General features: G+C 54.6%; 4 protein-coding genes across 4 annotated transcripts; 2 read left to right on the forward strand and 2 right to left on the reverse strand.

Annotated features, from left to right (window-relative positions):
- Nucleotides 1-298: 298 nt before the first annotated feature.
- HETIRDRAFT_446791 (uncharacterized protein) lies at nucleotides 299-3250 on the reverse strand. The gene is made up of 7 exons (XM_009553996.1): nucleotides 3194-3250; nucleotides 2066-3122; nucleotides 1789-1861; nucleotides 1595-1682; nucleotides 1472-1530; nucleotides 1033-1376; nucleotides 299-935 (listed from the first exon to the last, which is right to left on the reverse strand). Exons 1-7 carry the CDS (start codon nucleotides 3232-3234, stop codon nucleotides 684-686), a joined length of 1914 nt encoding a protein of 637 aa, XP_009552291.1. The 5' UTR covers nucleotides 3235-3250; the 3' UTR covers nucleotides 299-683.
- A 95-nt stretch (nucleotides 3251-3345) lies between these two features.
- On the reverse strand, nucleotides 3346-3692 carry HETIRDRAFT_106673 (uncharacterized protein; the record flags this gene model as incomplete). The annotated part of the gene is made up of 2 exons (XM_009553997.1): nucleotides 3346-3530; nucleotides 3611-3692. The coding sequence occupies 2 exons, from the start codon at nucleotides 3690-3692 to the stop codon at nucleotides 3346-3348; spliced, it is 267 nt and encodes an 88-aa protein (XP_009552292.1).
- Nucleotides 3693-4127: 435 nt separating this feature from the next.
- Nucleotides 4128-5146, forward strand: HETIRDRAFT_330485 (uncharacterized protein; the record flags this gene model as incomplete). Its single annotated transcript, XM_009553998.1, has 3 exons — nucleotides 4128-4595; nucleotides 4684-4825; nucleotides 4941-5146. 3 exons carry the CDS (start codon nucleotides 4128-4130, stop codon nucleotides 5144-5146), a joined length of 816 nt encoding a protein of 271 aa, XP_009552293.1.
- A 6268-nt stretch (nucleotides 5147-11414) lies between these two features.
- Nucleotides 11415-12006, forward strand: HETIRDRAFT_25385 (uncharacterized protein; the record flags this gene model as incomplete). The annotated part of the gene is made up of 2 exons (XM_009553542.1): nucleotides 11415-11762; nucleotides 11815-12006. Coding segments are annotated over 2 exons (540 nt in total), but the record flags the coding sequence as incomplete, so codon positions are not given.
- Between the last annotated feature and the right edge of the window lie 635 nt (nucleotides 12007-12641).

A 12641-nucleotide genomic window follows, 5' to 3' on the forward strand; every position in this document is an offset into this window, starting at 1 on the left:
AATCTCCCGTAACCAACCCGTCCCATTCTAGTAAACCCTTTATCGCCAGCGTCCAGACACGTACGGGCCTTCAAAAGCCCCTCCGTGACGACAGACAGACAGACATACCCTGACGCCGCCGCGCGCTGCCACTGCCAGCTGACCCCCGTGTGCCCGTCACCCTCCACGTTCAAAACCCTGAACCCAATCCCGCAATTCCCTGTGCATATAAGCCCCAAGCCAAACTACAACCCCTCGCCACAAGCGTCCACGAACCTCCCAAAACGGGCTCATGTTCACGTTCAAACCCGCCCAACAAGACAAGAAAGTCCTATAATATATCAGAGTAGGTAGATAGATAGATAGATAGATAGAGAGTACAAGCTGGAGGGAAGGGGCGCCAGTACGTTAGCTACACCGGCGGCGCCCCGCAAATACTAGTAATGCAATCCAATGCTGTACGGTATGATAGATACCGCGCTGACCGACCCACGCGGCCCGCTGAGTTGAGGCCTTGGAGAATTAATGAATACAAACGCTAAACCCGTCGGGAAACCCACCACCACCACCATCATCGCCACCATCATCCTCCCACCCGCGCTCCCCCCGCCCAAAGCACGCGCAGCAACGATCCCACCGGCCATCGCACGGCCCAACGCCGATCACCCCGCCCCAGCTCCACCGCACGCCCTCCACCGCACCGCCTAACACAACGCGCCCTCAAACGCGCCCACCGCGCCCCGCACGACCCGCATGCCCGCGAGCACCTTCTCCTCCTCAAACCGCCGCCCGACGACCTGCACGCCAACCGGCAGCCCGCGCATCGCCGCCGCGTCGTAGCACGCGTACGCGCCGCGCGCGGACGGCCCGAGCGCGGACGCGCGGAAGTCCGCGGGCAGCGCGTCGCGCTTCGCGCACACCGTCGTCACGGGGAGCACGCCCGCGGGGAGATCGAGCTGCGCGAGACCGGACGCCGTCAGCACACACGCACACACGCACGACGCGGACCCGTGGGACGGGGGCGAAACGAGACGAAAACGAAACGAAACGCACGATGCTGAACAGGAACGCGTAGCTCGCCGCGACGAGCCCCGCCACGCCCGTCCCGCCCTCCGGCAACCCAGGCACCGCGCACGGCGCACACAGCACGAGATCCACGCCCTCTTCCCTCCACCGCTCGTGCCACGCGCGCTTCCACGCCTCGCGCTCCACCACGAGCGCGCGCGCCTCGCGCACCGACTTGGGGTGTAGCGCGCGCAGTAGCCCCGCGTCGGGCGCGGGCAGGAACGACGCGAGCACGCGCTTCACGAGCTTCGGGAGCGCGAACGTCGCCTTGAGCGCGCGGATCCCGGGGTTGATCGCGTCGCTGCGCTCGAGCGGCGCGAACACCTGGGCCGCTGGTGTCCCGGCGGAACCAACAACATCAGGCGAGTGAGTGAGCAATTGGGAAAGAGAGGAGAGGAGATGGAGGGAACGAAGAGGCGCGACGTACCGCCGTCGGCGAACGCGAGCTGGAAGCCGGTCTTGAGCACTTCTACGGTCGGAGGGGCGCTGGGCCGGGAGGCACGATAGTCAGCAGCGTAATTGGATGCAGATGGGCCGCGACTGCGCTCACAAATCGACGATCTCGTGCCCCTGCGCCTTGAGTGCGTCGATGACGATCCGGAGCGCTCGCTCTGCTGCCGGAGTCATCGGTATCATCCCTAAAACGCGGTTGCGCGCGATCATTAGACGCGTGACGACGATCGGACATTGTCGTCAGTTCGTGCAACATAAGGAGCTAGTAAGCGATGGAGAGGATCGGCGCACCGTCGCTCCAGAGGACGCCCCATCGAAGCTTGCGTGCGCCAAAGTCGACCGGACGCCAGGGCATCGGCACGCACTGTCAAAGCAATATCCAAGACGGGGGATATGAGCATGGAAGTCGATCGTAGGTTTCTTTTCCGCACCGCGCCCCTTTCGTGCCGTCGTTCGTCGCCAGTACGTTGGGACTGGGCGCAGACAGGAGAAAAGGGCGGGAGGCGCAAGTTGCGTGTAGCGCATGACAGAGAGGAAGGCAAAAGATAAAGTAAGAGGAGACACGCACAGTATGGTCGATCTCCCATGGGCGCAGCCCCATCACGCGCTTCCAAAAGTCCTCCAGGTCCTCCAGCTTTCGCGCAAGCGGCGACACCACGGTCGGCACGCTCTCAAGTCCGGGCGTGCTCGTGCGCGCGCCGGTCGAAGGAAACCGCCCATGAGTAGCCTTCATGCTATACACACCGCAGAACGCCGCGGGGATTCTTACGCTCCCCCCAACGTCCGTCCCGATTTCTATCGCGCTCCCACCGAGCGCAAGCAATGCGGCGCCGCCGCCCGTCGACGCACCAGGGGAGTACGCAGGGTTGTATGGGTTGCTGGTGCGCCCGAAGAGCGACGTAGTCGTCTCCATCGAGAACAGGCCCGTCGGGACGGTCGTCTTGACATGCACGAGTGCGCCCGCACGCTGCAGCAGCTGAACGATGGGCGCCGACGTGCGCACGGACGTGTGCGCGAAGGCCGTGTAGCCGAGGGTGCTCGCGCAGCCCGCGACGTCGATGCAGTCCTTGATGCTGATCGGCACGCCCGATAGCGGGCGGTCGTCCGCGTCCGAGTCTGCGCTCGTGTCTGTATCGGTGTGCGTGTCTGTGTGAGAATCCGCATCGTCCTCGGGTTCGGGCTCGGTCTTGGTCACGGCGACCTCGTGCCAACCGTTGCCGACGGCGTGGCCATCCCTGGGCAGACGATGGACCCCAGCACGACCCCGATCTTCGTCCAGCTTCGGGTCCGAGTGTCGATGCGAATCCGATTTGAGCTTCGCGAAAGGGTCGCAGAAGCCGTCGTCGTCGTCGATGTGAGCGGGAGCGGGGTCTGGCTTCGGGTGAAGAATGAGGAGATCTGATAACATGACGTCGGCGAGGCAATTGGTGGCCTTCTGGGCCGCGAACGCCTTCTTGCCATACGCGGATAGCACGTCGGCGGTCGAGACGGAGCCAGCGCGGTGAGCGTCCACGAGCTGTGCGAGCGTCAGCGAGTGCACTTTGGCGTCTGCGTCCGTGAGCGCGGCGTCGAACGTGGGTGCGAGGGCGTCCATCTTTGCCTGGCGGCGTCGCTGCGCCGATGCGCTGTGAACAGACGTCGACGAGTTCATTACGGGGCCCAATGAATGAAATGAAGGACGTTATGAAGAGCGTACCAGCGTCGCGCGGGCGTCTGGGAGGCGAGGGGAAACAGCATAGTGGGAGCCAAAGTGGGAGAGGCTGTCCACACAGTCTGGAACGGCGAGGCGTCTGGCTGGTGCGCTGCGCATTGTACTTATAGGCCATGGGACAGTCGCTGGTCATGGTGCTAGCCAGATCGGCGGTCGACAGGAGGGCGCGAAGGCACGGAGGCACGGATCACGCCCATGGGGATGTGGGTGACGAGCGGCAAAGGAAGCAGCGTGACAGAGGGCAAAGCGTGCTGTGTGCATGGCAGATGCTCCCAGCCGTCCATACAGATATAAAGCGCGAGAAGGCGGCCAGTGCCTGAGCCTGCTTCCGTATGGTTACATGAACCGCTCCGTTATTGGCTTAGAATCAAAAGACAGAGTTCTCTCTCCCATCTTGCATACCTGCGATCTGTCCCCACTGCCGACCATCGACGCCACCGTAGCCGATCACCAGGCAGTCTGGTAATAATTTCACCGCATTCATCGGAGTCCATGATGATGCAACATGAAGAATGAGCTTGATGGACTTCTACCGCTCGAGGTGAGGTGAATCATGAGGAAATAAGAGGTTCTGTATGATGTGATTGGGCAGATCGGTTCGAACCATGACACTCATGAGCAAATGTAGATCCGGAACAGGCGATGCAACAAAGAAGAACATTTGGGTAGAGAGTTGTGACGGAAATCAAGCGGTTCGTTGGAGGTATTTCAGGTTACGTTTCGAGGCCATCGACGTTCGCAGATGTCCGCGGCTCCGGCAACAACAGCTCTCGCCGACCGGCTCCGGATTTGTGGCTCCCCGCCACTATCCGCCGCCGCCGCCGCCACCGCCACTCGCGCGAATCATGTCACGCCGTGACGGAACGTGCCACGTTCCTCCTAGTAACTTGCTCCTGCCAGCGCCACTGCGACCACAGTAATGGAGGTTACACCGCGACCAAGCCTGTCATATCCTAGCACACCCTCTTCCAAGGATGTGCCATACACCCCGCACAAATCCTCGCCTCTGGCTGAACTCTCGCCCACCTCGTCCCCTGTCTCCGCCGCCCAGGCTCGACGGCGTTCTCAGTACAAGTCGACAGCCCCATCGTCGTCACACAGTCGAACGGCAGGGAGCTCTTCGCACGCTTACAAAACACGCGCCTCTAGCGTCCGGACACGTCTTTTTGTTTCCGGAATAGAGGTCGAGGAGGAACCCCAGCGGAACACGCTCCTGCGCGAGCGTTTCAAGGCGCGCTATATTGAGCGGGCCGTCCGCGCGCGTGAGCAGAAAATCAAGCAGGGTCGTAACTGGGGTACTGGGTCAAGCAGTGATGGCGACGCGGACGGAGATACCGAAATGGAGGAGGGGGAGGAGGAAGACGAGGATTTCATGCTAAATGACGAGGTACGTCTACTTTTTTGTGCTTCTGCTGATCTCCGTACGGATATTCCGTGCTGATTTTCGATTCTGGCCATTGCTCCCGCAATGGAAGCTTTTCCGGCGGATTATGGCGAGCGCGAAGCGGAAGGAGCGACACCAGTACCGTGTTTCGTACCAGCTCGACGTGGGCTCGTCACTCGATCCGGACATGGAGGATGTCGAAGAATGGGAACGCGAGCTCATCGGAGCGGGTGGTACGCGTTCTTCTATCTTACTATCGATCATTCAGTTTACCGTTCCACCATCCTATTGTGGCTCCTTCCGCCGCGCTGTGCACTGCAGAAGCTAGCTTGACTTCTCTCCCATCAGCTGACATCGACCTCGAACCCCCAGACTTCGACGACGACGACGAGGCAACCGCGCTGGCTGCTTACGCCGAGGAATGTGACTTGCTGGAAGGGCTGGATGCCCACGCGGACGAGATTTTTAGCCTGAGCGATCTAGACGATATCGATCTTGGCCCACAGGCACCAGGAGTCGTCCGCGGGGAAAGCGTTGATGTGGACATGAGCTAGATGCCGCCAAGTCGCAGGAAAGACGGGCAGATGCTTTTGTACGATTTGTTGTCACGTTTCACCGACTCATTCGATATCGAGTGAGTGATGTTTATCCTCTATTTCATATATCTTGCTTTGCTTCGCAGAGATGCTTTGGTTGTGGTATGGTTGTCGTCGTGCGCATCGGCGAAGCGTCCGATGATGGGCCGATGTCCTTCTTGACTTCAGAGACGGGTCAACAGCACCCGGACTCCCGCGCGCCAACTGAGAACACGGCGAACGTCCCATGTAGCATGCTTTAGCTCAAGCTTTGCTTCCGAGGTTCTGCCCCAGGCCGTGCATACAGAGTAGCAACCTTCTCAGCGTGCATCAATCCGTCTTGTGACCCTCACATCACGATGCAGATGACTTCCGAGCAAGAGAAGCCCAGAGAAGCCTTGCTGTTGTCACACCTGATTTCTTATCATATAGCCTGTATTCTTCGGACTCTGAGTGTAATCGACCCAGCACTCTATCCAATCCGTGATCCAGGACGCCTCGCTCGTCTCGGTCTTCGTGGTTGGCTCCTCGGATCGCCGTCGACGTCGATAAAACCAAAATAGACCGTCTTCGCAGATCCTTTGGCGGCACAGGCCGCTTGACACAATCTAGACACCGCAGACGTCAACGTGGAGACGACACATCATGCCCCTGGAGAATCATGGCAAGCAGAGCATTATCGTACGTCTGAGGCATAGAGAACTCCGCATCGGACTCCTTTACTTCATTTCCGACCCCCACTCTCTTTCTTTGCTCCATTTCCGAGACTGATTTGGATGAAACGAACCAAAACGAAACAAAACGAGACGAGACGGGCCGCCGTCACCTCATCGTCCAGAAATAAGACGGTCCTGCTGACTCTCGCACCGCTCCCGTACCGTCTTGGCGAGGCCAAAATAGCGCAATTGGAGAGCGCAATCCCGGATTCCAGCACCAATTAAGGGCACCATGCTGCAACGGGCATGTGATCGCGTCGATATGGTCAGAGTGCGTGACGATCCTCCACAGCTCTCTTGAGGGTGTACTGTGTGGCATGACGGCGTTCGAGGCGCACTCGGGCCTCTCTGCGCGCACCGCAGCGATCCGTCGATCGAGGAGCGCACGCGCGGAACCTTCTCCGCGTGTGAGGCCGTCCCAGCGCCCGGTCAAACTCTGTCAATGATGAAACTCAATGAGAAACCCAGCGTTGAGAGTCTTGTTGGATGTCTCGACGTTCGTGAGCATCATGCCGGGCCGCTCAAGTTCTGTCGGACATGTCGGGATGATCCTGATGGCGCGCTTTTTCGCATGATACACGGAGCAGCAGAATCATGATCGCTCCACCTGTCGATCGAGCCGAATACGAAAGTTGAAGGAGATGACGGGAACAGGCAGGAATGGGCAGCGTACGGCAAAGCCACTCACAGGGTTTGTAGATGAATGTCACACGAGCTCGCACGCCCATCTACTTCTTTTTGTAGCTTGCTGTTACGAACACGGACGCGGCAGCTTTCCGTCACAATTGAGCCATTATTGCTGGAAGACGAGAACCGTTGCCGGGTCGGGCGTCATGTATGCTACCTTTGAAGGGCGTGCCGGTATGCTGACGGGGCATAGCGCGCGCGCCGGTGGAACCACCGAAGCGCACGGGGTCGCTCCCAGCGTCTCCATGCTACATCTATGGGTCCCTGGAACGAAGACGACCATATTGGCTTTATATTCACTTCTCTTCGCGCACACTCGACGACTCTGCTCTTTCTTTCGACGATGATCCTTCGGTCAAGCTAGAAGCTTCAGGGAGGGCATCAAGAAGACGCACGCATGATATTCAGGAGGCTTCGAGGAAGGAGTGGACTTGAGGAGGTCGTTTGAAAACGATAAGTAGGTGTTCAACCTGTTCTTTCTGCCAGAGATGAGCGGATTGCGAATGAATGCGTTTTGACATCTTCTGTTGGAAGATTTCATGTCAGGCATTCAGACTTGTGACCGAGTGTGTGAATATACTATCACAGACACCAACGAAATTGCCCTCAATCTAGAAAGCAACTGTATCACGGAAACCGATGCGTGAGGATGCAAGGCTGCCGAACACACCCTGGGATCTGCCGCACTAGCGCGAACATTCAGGATAATGGAGGGCCCTGGATCGCACTCACGGGCACTTCAGCAGCCGCAAACGCTTACTGCCGGGGTCAAAACAATACAGATGTGGCTCCGTAGAGATTGGTATCGACCGCGACATCATCGCCACCGAGATGCTGTTCGGGAAGCGGCGCAGATTCAGAAAATGATAGAGGGTTGAGATCCGTGAAATTTTACTTACTAAGTGGAGAATGTGGATAGAGCGCCTCTCAAGGGCGGCTAGTGGGGCAGATGTCAAGTTATCTTACTGCCGGAATGGTGCCGCCGAACAAACTGAGGCAAGCTGGAAAAACAAAATACCCAGATCGGAATGCAACTGGCCATTCGGAGTACCGGGGTGACATATACGTAGAAATTGCACACGTTCAACGGACTCACCAGAAAAAAAGATCCTGGATCATGATCAGAGTCTATTTCAGTGCCTATCTTCACGAGGGAATGGCAGATTGAATCACACAAAAGACACAGTGCCTGTGTGAGCTTCATCACAGGGAAAGCCCTTCATTACCATTCAACAATGCGAGTGGCATGATCCTTGCCTGGGGGCTCGACCATCGACGGAATGCACGTCTTGATGTGGCTTGGCAACGGCGAAGCCAAAATGAGAAGGCCGAGTTGAACCTCCCACGAAGCGGCCAGATTTCGAATTTCCATACAAGCTTTTTGGAGAGAAGTCTATATAGAACAATTCTGATTTCGTTTACGGACCCCACTATGAGATCACCCCAAGGAGTAAGGCTGAAATGACGAGAGATACGGACATGGGTTGATGCAACATGGTAAGATGGTAGCTATACATATTCATGGATTTCATGTTGCCCGAAGAGCGAGCACCGCCTAGATATGTGTGTAGGCAGAACTTGCCAAACTGACATATGTCAGACTTCATCATTGTGAGCCAGAAGAGGATAGCAGGAGCAAGGATCTTGCGCGGATAGCTATAGGACGCATACAAATGTGATGGTGATGTGTGGCACGAGTGAACTTTACCTCAAGACGCACGGGAAAGGCCGCTTCGATTTGCAATTATTGGCAGGTGGCAAGACAACCTAGAAAAGCTAGCAATGGCAGCAGGGTTGTTTAGCACATAGCAATTCGGAAGGAACTATGACGCGGACCTCGATAAGGAGATTTCTACATCTGCTCAACCTCTACGTTCAGCACGATGGATTGTTTACATTGCAGGATAACGAAATTCTTAATCAGTGTTCGAAATTTTTTGATAGCGCAAAGATGAGAGACAATGTTCACCGACTGCGACAAGTTGTATCTAGAGATCATGTTGGGTGGGCACGTCAGCAGACATGATTGTACAGACCAACGAAAGTTCTACATCGCAGAGAGACCCACATGCCTGTCAATATGGCAATATACTGCTAGGATCGACCAAGTGTGTGAACCTTGCCTATTGATCGAGATAGACCAACTAGTATAGACATGAAGACGTGAACCGCTAGCCACATTCTGCTAGCATCTCCTTTCATCTGGTCTCTTCCGATGCAATGCAATTCTTCAACCTTGCTTGCAGAAGAGAGCTTGGACGATAATCACAGAGTTGAGCATTGACTCAATCCCTGCGAGATCGAGTCAGGGAGCTCTGCGCGGTGGCTTCAGATCGAATGTTGCTATATATAAAGCTCAGTTCAGATGAAGGCAACTCTACCCTAGGTGAAGATGGCGGCTCTTGTATCAACAGTAGACAAGGACTTCGATGCGTGGCAAGGCACCAGTCATCACATCATTCCTCAATCTCTGTGATCGGAACGAAAGTTGCATTGCTAACCCACTCTCTGGTAGAGAGCGAGAATGATAGGGTTGGACAATCTCAATTGAATGGCGGATGTTGCGAGCGAAAGAACATGATATACATCAGTTGTATTATCGGCACAGTCGAAGACACCGGTAAGTCTATGTGTCAACAAAAGATGAATGCGACTTACTCGATAGCGGGAGCCTGAAAATAAAAGAGCAGAGAAACAGGCACGTAAGTTCAGAAAGAAAGGGTTGAGCAACAGAGTGGGGTTCGACAACAGAGTGACTGCATCGTGCAAATGAGAGCTGGCGGAGCGACAACACAGGGACCGGAAGTCTCAAAACCCTCCATTACGATTGTTATTTGCAATTAGTATCTCATGATAAGGTCCTTGTCGATTAGTGGTTAAATCATCACGTTGTGGTGCTATTGGCGCACGATCCGTGAAGCCGGAGGCTCGAATCCTCCCTGGGACATTGTTTTGAACAGTATTTGATCCACACATTTCTCGTTCTCGTCTTTTTGCCTCTGTCGATATTTATCTTCAAACTGAAAAAGAATGATCATTCACAAAAAAAAATGCCCCGTTTGCTTGAAACTCGTGATAGAGATTCATGTAGGCAAATAGCGGTCCGTAACATCTACTATGTAAGGCTCGCACTGTTCATCTCTGACAACTGTAGTGAGGTCTATAGCAGTCTCCATCTGCGTGTTCTCGAGTTCCTGAAGAGTTTTTGAAGCTGCTTCATGTAGATTAAGCAGTATCCGAGACATTATTGTGACAGCAATGCTGCAAGCAAAACGGTCAGGGCACTCCGATCAGGGTCTAGACAGAAACGCCTTCGAGTTGAACCTCCGAGCGATGCATTAGAATGAATATGTAGATTGTGGTGAGCCGGAAACAGCTCGGTCGACGCTACCTCAAATCAATCTGGCAAGTACCTATTCGTTGAAAAGAAATGGCTAACTTTGAGCATCGAGTAGCTGATTCGAAAATAAATCTGGACCTAGTACATCTTGATGATTTGGAGAAGCCGATGACAGACACGGGAGCCTGGACACCACAGCAAGCAGAGGAAGACGGTACAACAACATATGAAGACACTAGATTGAGAGTATGTGGAACCTGTGCTCTGGGAAGGGCAGACCAAAATAAAGCACCAGCGCTCGTAACACTCTACCATTGTTGTAATGTTGGGATGGCTAGACGGCTGTGATGTGAGCAATGCATGTAGACATTGAACCTAAAAGAGCTAGCCATTAACTGCAAGCTACAGGAGAGAGGGGGCGCAAGCATACCTGTCAGAATTGGCGGCAAGATACGCATGAATCACAGTCGCGTGCAGTCCCTCCAGGCGGCGATAAAAGGCGCTCTGAACATATCATCACATGGGTAGGACAATGACGCACGGGAGAAGATCTGTACGACGCAGGTGTTGTCTCGAGCACGACATGAGGTCAGGACCAGGCCCACGACGAGAGTGTAGGCTGAACTTACTCCTGTAGCAAAGGCTAATTACTCCTCAGTGAACTAGAGAAATCGGAGATTCATGAAGGCGCTCGGACGTTATCATTCGCCGAGTGAACAGAGATGCACTTTGCACGCGTCAAGTAGCACACTGATGTAATGTTTCTAATTGGAGTAGGACTTACACACTCTGTCCAAGGATCAAAGCGACTTTGTTCCGGACCCACGTTGATGTTCTCATCACCGTCGCCGTAAGCCCGCTTGCCGGCAATAACAGGTAATTTGCGGACATGAAGTCGCAGTATATCCTTCAATGTGTATCGCCGAGAATAATCTTGACGACAAGCAGTCGATGTAAGATACCAGCATAGGATCTAAGACGGATGGAGGTTTCGAGAGTCGAGATAGTGAGTGATTCTCGAGGTGACATGATTGATGAAAGGGAGCCTAAATCAGGGATTAACTCAACAAATCGATAATGGCGGCAGGGGACATGACATGGCGAGGTGTCGAATGTTCTGGCACATGATCATATATCGATGAAGGCTTTGGCATCCTCGTGCGAAGTCGATGAGCGTCCTGCATTGCAATCAGATGCGTCGCTTGTCCCCGACCTGACCGTCGCGTTGCGACACGGATCGTGGGCACACCGCTAGCAACATTACGAAACTCAGGGTACAAGCCCGGAACCGTTCGTCTCAGCAATTCATTATTTGATATTTCGAATGGCTAATTTTCTGTGTTTTCTTGACTAGATGGCGGAGTCGATAGTGTTAGCTCTGGAGAACGACAGTATTCCGGCATGGCTGCCATCTCCTGAGAACCTAGTACTCGAATGCTTAAAACACGGTGGTGTCCCCTCGAACATCACCATACACCAGCCTGATGGTTCTGATGCTGCTGTCGTCAAGTGGGGTCGCGGAGTGGGAATGAGTGAGGCTCGCACTCAGGATTTCCTCGCGAAGCAGGTAAACGAGGACAATAACAGCGCCGTGCGAGTTCCGGTTATTTATCTTGCGTTCCGGCTCAACAATGTGGGCTACATTGCGATGCAGCACGTCGGGGATCGAGATTGCACTAGGGACGACTTTCCTAAAATTGCCCTAGCCGTCAAACATCTTCAACAAATCCCTAGTCCCACATCGGCACCGGGGCCAGTCAACAGAGGACCTATCATGCACTCTCTGTTCTCGGATTGCATATCCTCCGTGCCATACAGCTCGGTCGACCTCCTTGAGGAGCATATCAATGCTGTGAGTAGTGCTCTGCACTCTTCAGGCCAAGTGTTCACATGAATTACCCTAGCTTCTCGCCTCCAGAAGATGGCCATGGAGGGTGAATTTTGCGGAGAAGGCCGGCATACCGCTTTCGCTCTGCATCGACGACCTTCATTGGGGAAACTTTCGCATCGACTCGAGCGGTCTGATCTACTCCATCGACCATGCGAGGACCAACTTTCTTCCCCTCGCCTTTCGCCATCTCTCTCTTGCGGAGGGCAGAGAGTTGGCGCAGATGCTGTGGGAACCTGTAAAAGGCGCTGAATCATTGCAACTGTGGGCTATGAGACTCGCATCCGGAGCGTTTAATATGACCAGCGACAGCAGCGAAGGTGAGTTACTCATCCACTGTGCTCCTGATCATACTCTCATGAAATGAACAGCTCTTCCTGATTCTCTGCGTGCTCTGAAGGGTGATGATTATTCCCTTTTCGACTAGTGTATTTAACTCTAGCTTTCCAAGTCCCTGTTATGATATCTGAAGCTTGATTCACCGCAGCTGATCATAAGATGATCTACAACCCTCTTGAGACCCTCCAACTGCGCCATCAGATACCGTGTTTAGTAAATAAATGATGATTCATCTCGCCTCTGCCGCATCCATCCATCCCTAATCCATCCATCCATCCATCCATCGCGTCCCGAAGCCTATGGGACAGTGGTCTCGCGTGGTTTCTTACGTGGCCCATGCGAGCATAAGCGAGGAGCACGCGAGCATAGCCGTCGCTTAAGCGCCACAATTTTGCAGTGTCGCCCTCTATTTACTAGCTTCTCACCTGTTGCGTTGCGACGGCGCAACCATGCTTAATCTGAGTTTTTGTTACAGTGCTTGGTCTCATGTGCCTGTAAAGTCTA

Source organism: Heterobasidion irregulare (assembly GCF_000320585.1).
Source record: "Heterobasidion irregulare TC 32-1 unplaced genomic scaffold scaffold_12, whole genome shotgun sequence".
NCBI classification, from domain to species: Eukaryota; Fungi; Basidiomycota; class Agaricomycetes; order Russulales; family Bondarzewiaceae; genus Heterobasidion; species Heterobasidion irregulare.